The sequence below is a fragment of the Hetaerina americana genome, unplaced genomic scaffold (assembly GCF_022747635.1).
Source record: "Hetaerina americana unplaced genomic scaffold, ioHetAmer1.1.p SCAF_23, whole genome shotgun sequence".
NCBI lineage: Eukaryota > Metazoa > Arthropoda > Insecta > Odonata > Calopterygidae > Hetaerina > Hetaerina americana.
Genome location: NW_027286797.1, coordinates 4,244,960 through 4,265,800, shown reverse-complemented (window position 1 = coordinate 4,265,800; position 20,841 = coordinate 4,244,960). Strand labels below are relative to the sequence as shown.

Below are 20,841 nucleotides of genomic sequence, written 5' to 3'. Positions count from 1 at the left end.
TTTATACACATCAAATTCATTTTTCGTGATCCAGTGCTCATTGAAACATAGCACATTGTAGCCACCATGTTTGACTATTGCCTCTATCTCCGTTATCTTATTACGTAAACATCGCACATTTTGGCAAAATAAATTAATGCTATCTAGTCAAAAGGACTTGGGTTTTGATATTCCCGTTTGGAGGCGGGTAACACGTTTCTCTAAGGAACACTTTTCCATAGTGTTATCGGTGTGGCCCCTTGTTATTGAGGTGGATACCGGCGCATCACTAGTTTTCAACTCGGAGTTCGGATTTACCACCGCAGCTGACCCTTCAGGAATGTTCTCTGTCTCTTCATGAGTAGGGGTCAGTTTCCGCGGTTTTGGGGGGTAAAATTTCCCAACTTTCACTTCTACTGGCCAAATATCTTCTTTAAGAAGTTGATCCTTAAGGCTAATTGGCGCACAGAGTTTAAAGGAACTATAAATTTCACCCACTCTCAAACTTTCACATTTGAAGTCATTTCCAGGAAATATTCCGGACAGATGCTTCACGATGTCATCAGGCGTTGCATTGGACTGGACACGACCAACGTAGAAGAGAGTCTTGCGAGGCACTCCCACAAAATTGCACGTAACAGCAGGCTGCTTAGAACTCCCAAAAACCGTATTACGTTTGCGTTTATTTTTCTTGTAACTCGCCTTTTGAAAACCTTCCTCGTCAGTAACGATGGATTTGAAACACATGGTGTTAAATTTTGCGTTCACATTTTTGGGGCACAAATCGGAGTTGTCACTAGTGAGGCCTAATTGCTTGTTGACTTCAGGTTTCAATTCCGTAGACAACGTTACAGCTTCCTTTGCAATTGGCTGCAAGGTAGTACTTTCCGTGGATCCGGTAGATTGGAGAGCTTGTAACTCCATTTTCAATTTTTCAATGTCGGCCGCCATATTGTAAATATTGGGCTTATTTACACGGCATAAAAAACACTTCCAGTAAATGTCATGGCAGTCCGAGAGAGCTTTTAATATTATATCACCTAAGCCGGAGCATTTATGGTGATATACACACGAGCAAATATCGCAACTAACGACCATATCCCGTACTTCGAGTCGTGTTTTACAAGAGCCACATCGTTGTACGGCCAAAGTATATAATGTAGATAAGCTATCAAAACCTTTCCTGGATGAAAAATATAGGAGATATATTTGAACCAGCTAACAATATTAGAATTTGTGGGAAGAGTACTTGAAAAATATGGTGAAAAGTTTGAAAAGAAATGTTTTATTTGACTCTTTAAGACTGATTATGAATGTACTGCTAGTATATGGTATCCTAATAAAGTTAGTTTGATTTTTGATTTTGATCACATGCAGGGTAAAGGTTTTTTTATGAAATGTTGCAACAATAAACTAAGATGGTATCAAATCATCAGAGGAGCTAGGTTGAGGATCACTGATAGGATGAAGGTTTAAATACAGAAACATTGTCTTTTAGAAATTAGAAAAATTTATCTGAGCAAAGATGATTAAAATAAATTATGGTCCACATCATACTAAGATAGGTAGGATCTTGTTAGTAAAATTACAGAGAATAAGTATAAAATAGGTAGCCATATTAAATTACTATAATTTTTACTTTAAAGTACAAATTCATTTAATATGGACATCAATTAATTCCAAGAAATAAAGCTTAAAGTATAAAGTATATAGAACAGATAGATTTAGTTGCCCTTTTTTCCACAAGCAATAAAGGATAAGAAAAATGTTTTTATGACTGTGGTATGGATAATAATATTTGGTCAAAATTAGTCTGGTATGTATTCATCCCTACCATAAACACTAGTAGTTGCTTATAGGGTGCCTAAAAATAATTTTAAAAATATGTGCTACAAATTTAATGCTTTCATATGTAGGTTTTACTACAGCCACAATATTCGATGCATGGGGGTACCCAGTAACCAGGTGCCATCATTCTGCATTTAATTTGATCCATTTTTCAGTGTTTATTAATTAATTTTTGTGGCAAATATTTCATTTTCATGATAATGAAATCAATATATTTAGATTAACCATTTTTTCATGCTTGAAGACATGTTTAGCCTAATTGAAAATTGATGCCTAATGGTTTAAATATATTTTTTATTGAAGAATATTGTTTTAACTTTACATGATAGGCATTCTATGATATCCTTTGTATTTTAGGAATTGCCTTCGAGCAAGGAAGGACAATAAGCTCACCTGAAACAGTGCCATTTAGACTGACTCGTGACATTGTAGATGGAATGGGGGTTTCAGGAGTTGAAGGAGTATTCCGAAAGTAAGTAACAGACTCGTTTTGCTTCAGAAATTTCCTAAATAAGCCTAGTATTTTAAAGTGTAAAATTCAAAAGGAAATGATACTTAAAGAGGAAGTTTGGAATTCAAAATAAGTCTCCGAATTGATTTTGTCAAACTGATGTTTCAAGTTTTGTCTTACAAAGAGATTATTTTCTCAAAATATTTATCTTTCAGTTCTCCAATAAAATACTTTCATGCATATATCACCAATTGATGAACATCAAGTTTTTCCTTCGATATTTTATACTTAAAAGTTTTTCAATGGGGAATGCAATGAACCACTTCAGAAATTTATCTGAAGAAGCAATGTCTTTAGAAGCATTGTTCAATTTTTAAACCAAATTTAAGCAATACAGATTGGACATAACTTTTTATTTATAGTTTTTGTGGAGTATATTTTCACTGTTTGTCCCTCTGCATGGGCAAAGACAGACTTGGCAAGTAAAACCAAGAGATTTTTAACCTTAAAAAGTTTTGATCCCTGTTTTTTTATAAAATGTGCACATATCACTATGAATAGTCCTTAAAAGTTGCAATATCTTATCATCATTGATAGAGAATAGGTTGTTGTGTTTTTCTCACTTAATGTCATCTTTTATCTTACTATGGTATTTTTCTCATCTAAACTGTCATTTTATTCATTGAGGATACCATTGAAATTTGTCTCATTATAATTAATTGTTCTTTAGACCACATAATCCATATCAATATCTATATTAAAAATTTTTTTAAATCTCTATGCATGCGACTGAACAAATGTGTATTTGTTCTTTCTTACAAAGGTATTCTTGGTTCTAATCTCGTTATGAAACTAATTGCCCATCCCACTCACAAGCAATTATATTCAAAATATTTTTTCTTACTGTCACATTCTATTCAAGAACTTTTTTATCACTCATTTGGGGTCTACTGTCTGACTCATCACATACTTGAATGTAAGAATCTTTGAAGCTAACTAATTAGGTTCTATGGTGGATAAAAATTTTTATTGGCCCAAATTCTTCAGATTCTTATATTATTTGACTTTTGGTGGGTTCTTGGATTCAGTATTGTTAACTCAAAGCATACAGCAGAAAGCTTCATTGTTCAACCTTTTTTAACCTTGATAATACATAGAGTATAAATGAAAACATTCTTGTGTAGTGCAAAAATGCTAAATCCATATGATTATTAATCAATTTATAAATTTACATCAAATCTTGTGAAGATTGATCTTCCCCTTAGGTGGAGAGAATAATTGTCTCAAACATGTCTTAGCAGCAAATAAAATTAAATCAAGATTGATTGATTTAGGTACTCCACACCATAGCCTTCAGGATTAATTGATATTCATTCAGATATTTTAGTCTCAATAATCATTTCAGTTTGTATGCCATCTTGTTTATGTAAATACCTGTCTACATTACTCTGGCATACTTAAATATCATTCCATCGAGAGAGTTATATTAACTTCATTAAGACATGCTGATAATTGAAATATATTTGGAAAAAATTGAGAAGTTTCATATTCTATGATAAAAAGTTTTTAAAATAATGCAAAGTATTGTAAAACAGCTTTTGTAGGCTACAAGGTTCCTGAAGTACAGAAACAATTATTAAAGGGTTCATTGTTCTGGTTATGTAAAATTTTGTCCAAATAATCAGCAGATCTTTAATCAGAACTAATTGGTCTACCTATTTTATACAAAATATGCTGGAATATATATTTTTTCACTAGATGTCATAGTAAACTGGTGTAGTGGAACTGGTCAATTCTACAGGAAATCATAATATAACTGCCAATCTTAGTGATTAGCTGTGCCTTTAATAATGAAATTCACTTCACCATAGTTTCTACTGAAAGTTTACTTTTATAAACTTTATATTATAAAAACAAAGAATTTGATTAATTTTTATTATAGAGGCAAGTCTTCATAGAAAATGAAAATGTAAGATCATGATCTAGACTGTTTTAAATTGTCAAAAATCATCATCCAAAATACACAGGCTGCCGTTCTTATGATTTCCAATCCAACATCTAAAAAGAAGCTTACAAAATATTTGACTATCCCAAATATTAAATTCATTTTTCCTTTTGGTACTACAGGAAAAAGTTTGTTAAACCTTGAACAGATATTCTTTAAATATACTAATGTCTTTAGTCTGGTATTTATTTTTCAGCAGATAATGGTCACAACATTGAAATGATTTCTCATATTCTATTATCTTCTTGTATTTCTCAACAAGATAAAAAGATCAATAAAAGTTGTTCAACCTGCAAATTTCCATATTACTTTCAGCAGTTACTCGATCCCATAAACTTCCATGTCAAAATTTGAACTTTCTTAAAGAGTACATATAAATTATGAACTGCTAAATGCATCTATTATAAATTTAGCTGTGTCGAGTTTTGTGTGAAAGGCTTGAATGTAAATTCTGGAAATAAATAGGTTTTCACCTTTTGGTGGGTTTTCATGTTTAAATATGCATTGACTAACATGGTTCATTTCCTTCTTCAGACTATGCATGCCACAAAATACACTTTTCCTATCCTTAATGGCATTTTATGATTGGTTTCACTATAATCCTTATCTCTTGTGTCCGCATTCATTTCTATGTTGGTGTGTAAAAAACTTCCCAACAACATCAAAGATTTGGGACTAGTGATGGCATAAACCCACAATAGATTTCAGGGCAAATTCTATTTCCTTGACTGCTCAATGATTAGAGCACAAGCACAATTTAAGATTCATGTTTTGAGTCCCAGTCAAGGAAAGTTTTTTGTTTGCATGAGCTTCCTGGTTCAACCATCATTAGCATACCCGTCTTAATCTTTCCCTTTCCTTATCCATTTTTCTTATTTCTGTATTCATGTGAAAGGACATTCACCATATGGTAGTTTTTCTCATTTCAATATATGTACAAGTCTATATATATACACACAATTATATCATATGCAAATATATAATTCTGATTTGTAAATCTCATAAATGATTTTCTTGTAACACCATTACGTATGGCCGTGCAGTGAAACCGGTTGGGAAATAAGGTAAATGGTCTTTTCAATGCAGCAGGTTATTAGTTTGCACCAAATAGTCTGATTGGAAAGACCTAGCTCTGCATAAAGTGCGTTTTTCAAATTTCTACCACGGCATGATGAGGAGTTTGATTGAGCAGCAATACTCCATCAAGTTTTACGCACAGAGTGGAAAGAATGCAACCGAAATGTTCTGGTTAATTTAATAAGCCTTCAAGGACAACTGAATTTCAAGGTCCAGTCAGAGTCTGGGAGGACACATAAGGTGTTCAAGGAAGGCCGGGAGGTCACCGGTATACCCCGTTTTGAATGCCTAACAATAGCCAGAACCGGCAAAAACGTGAATCGTGTATGCAAAGTTTTTAGCTCCAAGCATCGACTGAGCATCTAGCATTGCTGACACCCTATACATCTCCACATTTGCAGTACATGAGAAAGTGACCCAGGATCTTGAAATGCACAAGGTCTGCACTAAGCTTGGGCTGAAATGATTGATGGAAGTACTTTGAGTTTTGCCTTGTCATAAACCGTTGAATTTTATTGAAATGAGCCAGACTTTGTTAACTCTGTCTTAACCCAAGACAAATACTGGGTTGAATTTGTTTGAGTACGACCCAGAATTGAACAGGCAGAACAGCAAGTAGGACCTAAAATTATCCCCACCCCAAGAAAGCGTGAATGAGCAATTATACCTTCAAATTGCTACTCATTGTCTGTTCTGTGATGTTTGAGGTTAAGTGGCGCAGTAGGCTCCCTCTGTCTACCAGCAGACAATGGATTTTCAACACTGCAGGCCCTTTCAGCAAATCTTATTGCCATTTTACATGTTATCTATTTTATGTTCTTGTTCTATTGCGCCAAAGTTATGTTTCTCTCATGAATATATATATATATATATATATATATATATATATATATATATATATATATATATATATATATATATACTACCTTGATCAAAAATTTCCCGGAATAACCACCGTGTGGCGCTCCCATCGTTCCGATTTGAGTTCTGTTTTTTTGTTAAATTGGTACATCTGTTGTTGATATTCCCTTTAAATCTTAGTGTCATAACTTGACATTTGCAAAAGTTACGTAGCCAAGAGTACATCTATCTCTGTGTGTGTTGACGATTTTTTACAATTTCAGAAATGGATTTAAATTTGCAACAACGAACTTGTATTAAATTTTGCGTAAAAAAACGGATTTAGTGGCGCACGGACGTTGGAAATGTTGGAAAAGTGTTTCGGCAACGATTCTCTAAAAAAACGGTCGTTTACCAGTGGCACGAGCGGTTCAGAAGTGGTCGTGAGTCAATCGAAGATGATGAACGCAGTGGCAGACCATCGACATCGAAAGTCGGTGAAAAAATTGATAAAGTAAAAGAAATGTTGGTCAATAACCGCAAATTAACCATCAGAGAAATAGCGGAGGGCTTGAACATTGCCTATGGATCCGCCCAAGACATTGTGGTTAATGATTTGGGTTTCCGTCGTGTAGCAGCAAAGTTGGTGCCGAAAGACCTCAATTTCATGCAAAAAAGAGACCGTGTTGACGTCGCAAAAGACATGATTTGCGAGGCTGAATCCGATCCCACATTCATCAAAAGGATCATTACTGGAGACGAGACGTGGGTTTATGAGTACGACACGCAATCCAGACATCAGGCAAGTGAATGGCATTCACCAAATGAGCCGAGACCAAAAAAACCACGTCGTTTTCAGTCAAAAAAGAAGGCAATGCTGACGGTTTTCATGGATTACAACGGTGTAGTGCATCATGAATTTTTGCCAGAAGGCCAGACAGTAAACAAAGAGTATTATTTGGGGGTTATGAGACGTTTGCGTGAAGCAATTCGCCGAAAGAGACCAGAAATGTGGGCAGAAAACTCGTGGATTTTGCACCATGATAACGCACCGTCGCACAGTGCTATCATTATTCGTAATTTTTTGACGAAAAATGCAACAAATACCATCCAACAGCCACCGAATTCACCTGATTTGGCTCCCTGTGACTTCTTTCTGTTCAATCGAGTTAAAAAACCATTACGGGGAACGCGTTTTAGCAGCCGAGAGGAAGTAATGGAAAAATCGCAGGAAGCACTGATGGACATACCGAAAACCGAATATAAAAAATGTTTCGAGGATTGGATCAAGCGCTGGCATAAGTGTGTTGCAGTCGATGGGGATTACTTTGAAGGGGACAATATAGATTTAGATGAATAAACTTGTATTTTTAATTTTCTGAATAAATTCCGGGAAATTTTTGATCAAGGTAGCATTTCGAGTGTCCTTTCTGTGTGTCTCTATGGTCTAAAAATCTACATCTGTGTTTCTATATGTTTGTGCATTGCTGAAGAGCATTCCATTTCAAAGATAGATATATATAAACACAGTAATCAACCCGAGGGTCGGTTTGGTAGGTGATGGCAGAGTTCACCCAGTACTAAGCCCGACGGCGTGTGAAATTAACTCATCAGGGTATGGGGGCCAGTTCCTTTCCCTGTGCTGGTTATGGTTTCCCAGGAAGACCTGGTGCCCAAAAAATCACATAGCTTGGGTGGAGCTGCAGGTGCCCAGAGTGCCTTGCCCAGGAATTGAACCCAGGACCCTCCGGTCAGTAATCCAATACTCTACCCTGGCTGCCGATCAGTACCCTTTTTATCTACTTTTCCTGCCTCCATAGGATTTCTCCCAACTAACCCCTCTCTTTGCCCAACATTCCAAGTGCTTCCTCATTTGTTTTCTTCTCTGTCCATTTCACCTTCTCCATTCTTCTCCACATCCAGAGGCATTTATTGTTTCATGAATATTAAAATATGGCTCCTCACTTTGAGACTTTAAAATAAAAATTCAAATGTTGAAGTATATTCTTTTCTATGTGATATCTTCTTGGATGTTGCATGGGAAACCATTCAATTATTATACTTAGGTAAGTCATTAGAATGGAAATGGATCTTTTGGCTGATTTTGTTTAAATTTGACTGACTACCACTTAGCATTTCCCTCACATCGTTGTAATCTCCTTACAAGTACGCATCTAAATTGAATTTTACCTCTTCCTGACATTATAAATGACTATAGCCCCAGAAGCTAATCCAATAATTATAATGCTCATAGCAATTACCTAGGTAAAAACTATTAATCTGAATATACTTCTTTATGGCTTGGAAACATGATCACAGTTTCAAGACAATATGTTGTTGCAAGGGGCGTTTCTTATGGTGCTACACAAAGGGCATCGGGGAAAGTCAGAATAATTACACCGAGTCTTACCCAAACAATCGTTTATTATACAACATACAGTTATAATGCACAATTTACAAAGGTATACACAATTTATGGATGGCTAGACCCTCAGTAACCCAACGCGCGTCGGTCGGGAAGGAAGGGAGTATGGCACCGCGGACGCGGTCACGACACGCATGACCTGGGCAGAGCCCTCGTCCAAAGTTGAGTCAGAAATAGGACACGCTGTCGCGACAAGCGCAACATAGCCGAAGCATCGTGCTCTACCGGTCACCGCCAGATAACCAACTGACCTCTTTTCGCCCCGCGATCAGGGCTTTTATACCCAATTTAGGAGCCGGGAGAGGAATACTCTTGAAACATTGTCTTTGATCACGTGGGATTTTTGGAGGAGCCAGGGAAGGAATACCATGCTGCATACTTGCAACATTGTGATTTTGATCGCTTGGCGTATTCGGAGGAGCCAGGAAAGGAGTACCATGTCGCAAACTTGCAACAATGCATATTTGAGGATATTTAATTGAGGTAGTGGAAATGAGTTCATAAACTAATATGGATGGAAAGAAAATCAGCGCTCATACAATAATAACACAGAGGGTAGAGAGATGGTTGTAGGGTGGAATTAGAAGATGGTTGGACCAGCGGATGCAGACAATATTGAGAAGCAATGGAATGTTAAAAATGGTTATAGAAAAGAGGAGAAAATTCTTAAAAGCAAGGTAGAGAGGGTAAATACATTTTAATTTATAGGTAGTAAATAATTATTATTATTAGGTAATCTACTGGTTAAGGTAGGTTTTTGTTGGACAAAGCTCCTAAATAAAATTTTGTGACTGCTAGCAAAACTCAACATTCTACTCTACATCAGGTCCCTCTTCAGATCTGAGTACCTTCTTCCTCCCTTCATTCCGTCCAACATCCCTATCCTGTTCCTTCCCTTTCCTCGTTTGCCTAACATTCTCCCCTCTATCACAGTCTTCAACATCCCGCTGGCAGTCAATACCCCCTTCATCCACTTTTCTTGCCTCCATAGGATTTCTCCCAACAAACCCCTCTCTTCACCCACCATATGAAGTACTTCCCCATTTGTTTTCTTCTCTGTCCATTTCACCTTCTTCATTCTTCTCCACACCAACATTTCAAAAGCCTCCAGTCTACGTCTATCCTCCTGCTTCAATGACCACGTTTCCGCACCGTACATAGCTACGCTCCATATCAAAGAGGTTTTTCTTAACATCCTTAATCAACGTCCATGTCATCAACTCCCTCCTCCTTATGAAAGCCTCTTTACCTAGCGCAATTCTTCTCCTAAGGTCCTTACTACTTTGATTGTGTTGGTCCAAAACACTACCAAGATACGCAAACTGTTCTACCTGCTCTAGTCTTTGCTCTCCTATTTTAATGTTTAGCTTAGCCTTTTTCTTTCTAGAAGATTGCATAACCTTTGTTTTATTAATATCGATTCTCATCGTATACCTGTAATGCATCCTGCACTGAATTTCCAATTCACTCAGCAATGCTTGCAGCCCCTTGGCTGACTGACAAACTAAAGCTTGGTCATCAGCAAACCTAACTGATTTTACGAATTCCCCGCCCACCTTCATTCCTACCTCCAGTTCTTCCCATGCCTCTTTAATCATTTCCTCTGCATACAGGCTGAACAGCAATGGTGATAATGGGCAACCCTGCCTTACACCTCTTCCTAACACTGCCCAACCGGATTCCCGGTTCCTGACTCGCACCTAAGCAGTCTGAGACATGTACAGGTTGTGGATTAGCCTCCTTTCCCTCCAATCTATTCCTAATTTCTGCAATATACTCATTAGCTTTTCCCAATTCACTCTATCGAACGCTTTTTTGAAATCTACGAAAAAGGCAAATACCCCCTGGTTGTGTTCTATATTCCTCTCGATTAATAATCTCATCACTGCAATGGCATCACGCGTACCTTTCCCCTTCCTAAACCCAAACTGATCATCCCCTAAGTAATAATTTGCCCTACTCTCTATCCTTTTGTGTATGATCCTGAGAACAGCTTTAGCGGCATGGGATCCTGTAGTTCTCACAGGACGTGGCCTTTACCTTTTTCGGAATAGGAACTAAAGCTGTTCTCACAAAGTCTTCCGGCCAGATTCCCTCCTCATAAAAACTACGGATCAGCCCATATAGCCTCTTCCTCCAACATTTTCCTAAGCATTTTAAAAGTTCCACGGGAATGTTATCCACCCCCACGGCCTTATTTAGTTTTGTCTCCCTTAATGCCCTTTCTATCTCATTGTTTAATATGCCTGGACCTAAGCTATCTTCCTCTACATCATGTTCCTTTCCAATGTCTAACTTTGTTGGTCTAAGCTCTTTACTGTACAGTTCTTCTTTATATTCCTTCCATCACTCTTGGATCTTTCCTGTGTCAGCTATTACCTTACCCGCCTTATCTCTAACTGTTAGCATAGATCTCCCTTTCTTACTTCCCGATAAAGATTTAACTTTGCGGTACAGCGCACCGATTTCACCCTTCCTCTGCAGACTTTCCATATCCTCACACTGCGTCTTCCACCATGCTTCTTTTACTTTATTCGTTTCCCACCTCAATTTATTGTTTACTTCTTTGTACTTCATTTTGCCTATATCTGTATTTACATTCTCCCATTTTCTCAGCTCATCCATCTTTGTAATCATCTCATCCGTGATCCATGGTTTCCTATTCCTTTTAACGTTAATGGTTCCAATAGTTTCTTTTGTGGCTTTAGAAAACCCTTTCTTGATGCTTTCCAATTTATCTTCGATAAAACTCAGATCTTCACCATCCTCCATCATTTTCTCTACTGCCTGTGTGTACTCCTTCCTTTTTATACCATTTAATGCTCCTATATTCCATTTTCTTACTCGCTGCCCCTGCCTTATCTTTTTGTAATGGACGCTACATTTCATAATAATACAATAACAAATAAATTGTGGTCAGAGTCTGCATCTGCTTCCAGGAAGGTGTGTGAATTTATCACACTGTTCCTAAACCTGTGTCTAACCAGGATATAATCCAGCTGATAACTTTCTGAGTCAGCTTGCATTTTCCATGTATACCTGCGTCTTTTGTGGTGTCTAAACCAAGCATTGGTGATGACTAACCTCCGTCTCCAGCAGAACTCAACTGCTTTCTCCCCGTGGTCATTCCTAAACTGTAGTCCCCAACCTTATCACCATCTCTTCCTTCACCTACCGTTGCATTCTGATCTCCCATCACTATCAAATCTTTCCCTGCAGCAACACATGCGATTATTCCTCTAACTGATCATATATCCTATCAATCTTCTTCCTTATGGTTGCTCGGTGGCATGTACACCTGAATAATAACCAAGTTCGTTGGTTCTGCTTTCATCTCTACTAGTAATAATATATCCGTTACCTGTTCCATGTTGACTATGCTTCTTCATACCTCCTCATTTAATACTAGGGCAATCCCTCATCGGCTCTTGTCCCCACTGCTGTATATTATTCTATAATTATCACTCCAGTAATACCCGCTATTCTTCCATCTCACCTCGCATAGACCTAAGATATCTATATTTCTCCTTTACATCTCTTGCTTAACATTCTCCAATTTCCCTATCCTCTTCATTGTCCTAACATTCCATATTCCTATTCTCACTACTGTGGCCTTCTTCTTCTGCATCTTCTGTTCTGCAGCTGCTGGTTTTCCCTTGCAAGGGTTTTGTGGGATTACGACCATGGAAGCCTTGCCTCCCTGGCTGCTGGGCACGACACACAGCCAATTAGGCCAAGCTTTATAGTTGCCAGGACTCATTTTTTCTGTATTATTCAGCATTTAAACCTTGGGAATGAAAATTGAGGTGGTTTCCTTTGGAGGTTGGCTTTGAGGTGGTTGGCCTTCCTCAATAGTGTATTTAACGTGACACCATCACTTACTGGCCGCCCCACTGGGGTCAGGTGCCACTGCAGCCACCTCACTGAAGAACAGATGCTGCGTGGACTACCATTTATCTGGCTCCTAACCTTTGACCTATCTGGTATGAGTGACCTTACCAGGAGCAATTATTATTACTCCCACCAGCATATCTCTAGGGGTTCTAGTGGTCATTTCAACACACAAGCTCTTCCACCTTGCCAAGGTTGTAATCTGGGGAGGGAAATATGTATATAGTATATATATATATATATATATATATATATATATATATATATATATATATATATATATATATATATATATAGTATATATATATATATATATATATATATATGTATATATATACTCATTCACATTGAATAGATGATAGATAGAGGTGGGGAAGATGAAATCAGGAAAATCACAAGTGTAAAAATATTTCTTAAACTGGGACTAAAATTCCGGATCTTTTCACTTTCTGGGCAGATGATCTTAACCACTTGAGCTATCCAGGAAACGTAATTCAAAATGAGACCTGTGATGCTTTATGCAACCAAGTATCCTGATTCTTTGGCTAAGAGATAGCATTCAGGAGCTGTTACACCTACCAATTGAGAAATAGACAACACACAAGAGGAAAGGATAATAGTTTAGCAATGATATAACATCATGAAGGATTAGAACATTGCGTGTCATGTGTGTATATGTGTGTGGGTGTATTCATATTATTAATTTTTTAATGATTTTTAAATTAACCTTATCAATGTGATAATACATAATTTACATTAAATGAATAGGAACGCACTATTTGAATGTGAATTGTTTTTCAATTATTTGAGAAAATATTTTTAATTTGTTAGCAGTTTTAACATGAATGGGCATATAATCTATATATATTTTTCCACAGATCATGTGAGGTCACCATGACTCTAATGAGAAAGCATCGTGAAATTATTCTAGCAGTCCTAGAGGTTCTTATATATGATCCACTATATGCATGGACTATTAAGCCTAGGTATAAAATTATGGAGGTAGATCTTGAGAGCAGTAATGTATTGATCACATTACCACCAGACAATGCAGATTTAGTTACTGCTTTACCTGAAGAGAATTCCTCATTGCCTATAGCATTGGATTCTCCAGTGCTTCCAGCTGATGTCAGCACATCCAAGATTAGTGCTGCAGACCCCAAGTCTACATGTGATAAAACCAGCAATATATCAACAGAGGCTAGTACCCGAAAAGGTGAGGACTTTTGATCTAGGCCACTCTCCTCTTTATATTATGTTTATTATGCCTCATGAGCTTTAAATTTAGTCTTTGGACTTCAATATAATTCTATTTCCAGACATACCATGATCATTCAAGAGATATTTTCCATGGTATGTTTAGTATTGCATTAATATATTATCATTGTTGTTGTTGTTGTTATTATTATTATTATTATCATTATTATTATTATTATTATTATAATTATTATTGTTATTGTTATTATTATTATTATTATTATTATTATTATTATTATCATTATTATTATTATAATTATTATTATCATTATTATCATTATCATCATTATCATTATCATTATCATTATTATCATTATCATTATTATCATTATCATTATTATTATTATTATTTATTTATTATTCTCCCACATTTTGCTATATATATCAGTAGTTCTGCAGGAATGTTATCCATCCTCACGGCCTTTTTTAGTTTCATCTCCCTTAATGCCCTTTCTATCTCATCATCTAGTATACCTGGACCGAAGCTATCTTACTATACGTCATGTTCCTTTTCAATGTCTAACTTTGTTGGTCTAAGCTCTATACTATACAGTTCTTCTATATATTCCTTTCATCACTCTTGGATCTTTCATGCATCATTTATTATCTTACCCAACTTATCTCTAACTGTTAGAATAGATCTTGCTTTCTTACTTCCCGATAAAGATTTAACTTTGCTATACAGTGTACCAATTTAACCCTTCCTCTGCAAACTTTCAATACCCTTGCACTGCATCTTCTACCATGCTTCTTTTGCTTTATTTGTTGCCCGCCTCAATTTATTATTCAATTCTTTGTACTTCATTTTTCTTATCTCTGTATTTACATTCTCCCATTTTCTCAGCTCATCCATCTTTGTAATCATCTCATCCGTGATCCATGGTTTCCTAGTCCTTTTAGCATTAAAGGTTCCATTAGTTTCTTTTGCGGCTTTAGACAACCCTTTCTTGATACTTTCCAATTTTTCTTCAATAGTACTCAGATCTTCACCATCCTCCATGATTTCCTCTACTGCCTGTTTGTGTTCCTTCCTTTTCAAATCATTTAATGCTTCTACAATCCATTTTCTAAATCGCTGCCCCTGCCTTATATTTTCGCAACGGACGCTACATTTCATAACAACTAAATTGTGGTCAGAGTCTGCATCTGCTGCCAGGAAGCTGTGTGAATTTATCACACTGTTCCTAAACCTGTGTCTAACCGATATAATCCAGCTGATAACTTTCTGAGTCACCTGGCAATTTCCATGTATACCTGCATCTTTTGTGGTGTCTAAACCAAGCAGTGGTGTTGACTAACCTCCGTCTCTAGCAGAACTCAACTGCATTTTCCCCGCGGTCATTCCTCGTGCCTAAACTGTAGTCCCCGACCTTATCACCGTCTCTTCCTTTACCTACCGTTGCATTCCAATCTCCCATCACTATCAAATGTTTCCCTGCAGCAACACATGCGATTATTCCTCTAACTGATCATATATCCTATCGATCTTCTTCCTTATGGTTGCTTGGTGGCATGTACACCTGAATAATAACCAAGTTTGTTGGTTCTGCTTTTATCTCAACTAGTAATGTTCTATGTTGACTATGCTTCTTCCTACCTCTTCATTTAATACTATGGTAATCTCTCGTTGGCTCTTGTCCCCTAAGCTGTATATTATTCTATAATTATCACTCCAGTAATACCTGCTATCCTTCCATCTCACCTCGCATAGACCTAAAATATCTATATATCGCCTTTACATCTCTCGCTTAACATTCTCCAATTTCTCTATCCTCTTCATTGTCCTAACATTCCACGTTCCTATTATCACTACTGTGGCCTTCTTCTTCTGCATCTTTTGTCCTGCTACTGCAGGTTTTCCCTTGCAAGGGTTTCATTGGATAACGACCATGGAAGCCTTGACTTCCCGGCTGCCGGGCAGTTGGGCCAAGCCCTGTAGTTACCAGGACTCAAAATCTCTGTATTGTCCATCATTTAAATCTTGAGAATGTTAATTGAGGTGGTATCCCGTTGCCTTCCACAATAGTGTTTTTAATGTTACAGCATCACTTACTGGCTGCCCCACTGGAGTCAGACACCATTTCAGCCTCCTCAGGGAGGAACAGACGCTGTGTGGGCTACCTTTCATCTGGCTCCTAACCTTTGACCTATCTGGTATGGGTGACCACACCAGGAGCAATTATTTTTACCTCCGTGAGCACAGCTCTAGGGGTCATTGGAATGCACAAGCCCTTTCACCAAATCAAGGTTATAGTCAGGAGAGGTTATTTAACATATTTTTTTTTTAAGGTAATCTACCGGTTAAGGTAGGTTTTCGGATGGACACAACTTCCAAACAAATATTTTATTACTCATAACAAAACACAAAATCCATCATCCTACTCTATATCAGGTCCCTCTTCATCTCTGAGTACTTTCTTCCTCCCTTCATCCCGTCCAACATCCCTATCCTGTTCCTTCCCTTTCCTCTTTTGCCCAACATTCTACCCTCTATCACAGTCTTCAACATCCCACTGTCGGTCAACACCCCCTTCATCCACTTTTCCTGCCTCCATAGGATTGCTCCCAACAAACCCCTCTCTTCGTCCACCATACACAGTACTTCCTCATTTGTTTTCTTCTCTGTCCATTTCACCTTCTCCATTCTTCTCCACACCCACATTTCAAAAGCCTCCAGTCTACGTCTATCCTCCTGCTTCAATGACCACGTTTCCGCGCCGTACATAGCTACGCTCCATATCAAAGTTTTTACGAGTCTTTTCTTAACATCCTTACTCAAAGTTCCCGTCATCAACTCCCTCCTCCTTGTGAAAGCCTCTTTGCCTAGGGCAATTCTTCTCCTTACGTCCCTACTACTTTGACCGTGTTGGTCCAAAACACTACCGAGATACGTAAACTGTTCTACCTGCTGTAGTTTTGGCCCTCCTATTTTAATGTTAATCTTGGCCTTTTTCTTTCTAGAAAATCGCATAACCTTTGTTTTATTAATATTGATTCTCATCCCATACCTGTCGCACTGAATTTCCAATTCACTCAGCAATGCTTGCAGCCCCTTGGCTGACTGACAAACTAAGGCTTTGTCATCAGCAAACCTAACTGATTTTACGAATTCCCCGCCCACTTTCATTCCTACCTCGAGTTCTTCCCATGCCTCTTTGATCATTTCCTCTGCATACAGGTTGAACAGCAACGGTGATAATGGGCAACCCTGCCTTACACCCCTTCCTAACACTGCCCATCCTGACTCCCCGTTTCCCACCCGCACCTGAGCAGTCTGAGACATGTACAGGTTGCGGATTAGCCTCCTTTCCCTCCAATCTATTCCTATTTTCTGCAATATACTCATTAGTTTTTCCCATTTTCACCCTATCGAACGCTTTTTCGAAATCTACGAAACAGGCAAATACCTCCTGGTTGTGTTCTATATTCATCTCGATTAATAATCTCATTACTGCAATGGCATCACGCGTACCTCTCCCCTTCCTAAACCCAAACTGATCATCCCCTAAGTAATCATTTGCCCTACTCTCTATCCTTTTGTTTATGATCCTGAGAACAACTTTAGCTGCGTGGGATATCAAACTAATTGTCCTATAGTCCTCACATGACGTGGCCTTTACCTTTTTCGGAATAGGAACTAAAACTGATCTCACAAAGTCTTCCGGCCAGATTCCCTCCTCATAAATACTACGGATCAGCCCATATAGCCTCTTCCTCCCACATTTTCCTAAGCATTTTAAAAGTTCCACGGGAATGTTATCTACCCCCACGGCCTTATTTAGTTTCATTTCCCTTAATGCCCTTTCTATCTCATTGTCTAGTATGCCTGGACCTAAGCTGTCCTCCTCTACGTCATTTTCTTTTTCAATGTCTAACTTTGTTGGTCTAAGTTCTTTACCATACAGTTCTTCTATATACTCCTTCCATCTCTTTTGGATCTTTCCTGCGTCAACTATTACCTTACCCGGCTTATCTCTAACTGTTAGCATAGCTCTTCCTTTCTTACTTCCCGATAACGATTTAACTTTGCTGTACAGCGCACCGATTTCACCCTTCCTCTGCAGACTTTCCATTTCCTCGCACTGCGTCTTCCACCATGCTTCTTTTGCTTTATTTGTTGCCCGCCTCAATTTATTGTTCAATTCTTTGTACTTCATTTTGCCTAATTCTGTATTCATATTCTTCCATTTTCTCCGCTCATCCAACTTTGTAATCATCTCATCCGTGATCCATGGTTTCCTAGTCCTTTTAACGTTAACGGTTCCAATAGTGTCTTTTGCGGCTTTAGACAACCCCTTCTTGATCATTTCCCATTTTTCTTCGATAGTACTAAGCCCTTTACCATCCTCCATGATTTTCTCTACCGCCTGTTTGTATTCCTTCCTTTTCAACCCATTTAACGCTTCTACATTCCATTTTCTAACTCGCCGCCCCTGCCTTATCTTTTTGAAACGTACGCTACATTTCATAACAACTAAATGGTGGTCTGAGTCCGCATCCGCTCCCGGGAAGCTGTGGGAATTTATCGCACTGTTCCTAAACCTGTGTCTAACCAGGATATAATCTAGCTGATATCTTCCTGAGTCACCTGGCATTTTCCATGTATACCTGCGTCTTTTGTGGTGTCTAAACCAAGTGTTGGTGATGACTAACCCCTGTCTCCTGCAGAACTCAACTGCTTTCTCCCCGCGGTCATTCCTCGTGCCTAAACCGTAGTCCCCCACCTCATCACCATCTCTTCCTTCGCCTACCGTCGCATTCCAATACCCCATCACTATCAAATGTTTCCCTGCATGAACACACGCGATCATGTCCTCTAACTGATCGTATATCCTATCGACCTCTTCTTCTTTATGGTTGCTCGGTGGCATGTATACCTGAATAATAACTAAGTTCGTCGGTTCTGCTTTTATCTCCACTAGTAGTATTCTATCCGTTACCTGCTCTATGTTGACTACGCTTCTTCCTACCTCTTCATTTAATACTATGGCAACCCCTCGTTGGCTCTCGTCCCCGCCGCTGTATATTATTCTATACTCATCACTCCAGTAATCCCCGCTATCTTTCCATCTCACCTCGCATAGACCTAAAATATCTATATTTCCCCTTTACATCTCTTGCTTAACATTCTCCAATTTCCCTGTCCTCATCATTGTCCTAACATTCCACGTTCCTATTCTAACTAATTTGGTTTTCTTCTCCTGCGTCTTCTGTCCTGCTGCTGCTGGTTTTCCCTTGCAAGGGTTTCGTGGGATGACGACCGCGGAAGCCTTGCCTCCCCCGCTGCCGGGTACGACACACGGCCGATTGGGCCGAGCCCCGTGGTTGCCAGGACTCAAATTATCTCTATTGTCCATCATATTTTTCTAGGGAATGATAATTGAGGTGGTTTCCCGTTGCCTTCCTCAATAGTGTTTTTAACGTGACACCATCACTTACTGGTCGCCCCACTATTTAGCTGAAATTCCTCTGTTATGCATCTTATAGTTTTGCTTTCGAAGATCGTTTTGAATGAACATTTATGTTTCTGGTAATTATTCCATGTTACCATTTTGGACATTAGTAAAAGGCTTTTAAGCTTGAAAATTGATGACAAATGTTATCTTTTGAATCACTAAATCCTCAAGAATCTGTTTACATTCGGAAAATATTTGTTATGTTATGCACTTCATGAAGTTTCACTTTATAAATTTTTGCATGATTAATGAGGATTTGTATAAAATAGCGAATGATAAATAATTCCATATATCTTACTAAACTTAATGCAGATACATAATTTTAACAGGCAGTATGATGTTTTAAAATTTATATTTTTTGCTCAAAAAATGAGATTTCTGAGTTCATAATTATTTTCATGCCTTTGTCAGCTGAACAGAATGCTACAGCCATAAGAGCGCTGGAGAGGCTGGAGCAGAAATTACTGGGCACTGAAGATGGGACTCCAGCATCATCCATAGAGGCACAAGTTGAGAAGCTCATTCAAGAGGCACAGGATCCAAAGAACTTGTGTCTCCTCTATCCTGGATGGCAGCCCTACTTGTAATAGGCTAATATGTTGCTGCAGATATAGTCCATCATTAGATTATATCAGTTCTTTGTCGTATATTTGTTTTATTTGTTTACGGTAATGCTTTTGATTATAAAGCTGGGACATGGTTACATCATATCTGCCCATGAGATAGCAGTTTTTGTGGCTAAAACTGAAATTATCACTAACTCTTGTTTAATGACTAGTTTTTGTTTACATTTATTGCAAAAAAGCCTGAGCATATGAGTCAATATGCCTTTAATGCTCTCGACAATATATTATATTGTTTTTTTGTGATCAAGATGCTACATCAAGAGTGTAGCTGATTTTTGTAAGTAGACTGAGCAGTTATAATAGTTCAAGCACACTGCATCCATAATTAAAATCATCTAAACAGATGGAGGTATGCTATAATCCAGTAAAAAAGCACTTTAATTGCCTTTTTTAATTTGTTGGTCAAGAATTAATCTTCATTCTGTTGTTCTGATGTTTATAAACTGTATTCAGCCTGGTATTGTATTTTAGAGTACTACTTTCAGCAATTCTTATAAACCAAACTTTGGCTTTACTTGTGTAGTTTCAATAAATCCAATTGGGTTCTCTATGAGAAATACTGCAATTAGAGTATATCTTCTATCAGATGCCCTAATTTGAATGAATATGGTAGACTTGTCAGCATTGTTTACAAGAATCAAAAGGTGATAAAATCATAGAATTTATGATAGAATGTAACATTCCAATGATTGCCCATGTGCATTTTTAAACATTTATTTTTTATGAAATTTTTGATCTGAAAATTTATTATTGACCTATTTATATTTATGTAAAATATTTGATAACAAAATTCAAATTAGCGTATTAATGCTGAAAATTATTTCCATCATGAAAAAATGTCACTCACTGGAGGGAACAATTGTAATGTGGTAAGAATTTGAAATGATACAAGTCTAATTTTGAGGGTAATACTTTCATTAGACGAAAACCATAATGACTTAGTTAAATTTAAAATTCAATAAGATTTTTATTTGCCAGTTATATAA

At 37.6% G+C, this 20,841-nt stretch overlaps 1 protein-coding gene across 1 annotated transcript in view; it reads left to right on the top strand.

Moving 5' to 3' along the window:
* Positions 1–19,816, top strand: part of LOC139689436 (serine-protein kinase ATM-like) — a 38,716-nt gene extending 18,900 nt beyond the window's left edge. Inside the window, exons 10-12 of the mRNA XM_071586559.1 lie at positions 2,185–2,299; positions 13,395–13,732; positions 19,641–19,816. Of these exons, the coding sequence (XP_071442660.1) occupies positions 2,185–2,299; positions 13,395–13,732; positions 19,641–19,816 (629 nt within the window). The remainder of the gene's footprint in view (positions 1–2,184; positions 2,300–13,394; positions 13,733–19,640) is intronic.
* The last annotated feature ends 1,025 nt before the right edge of the window (positions 19,817–20,841 follow it).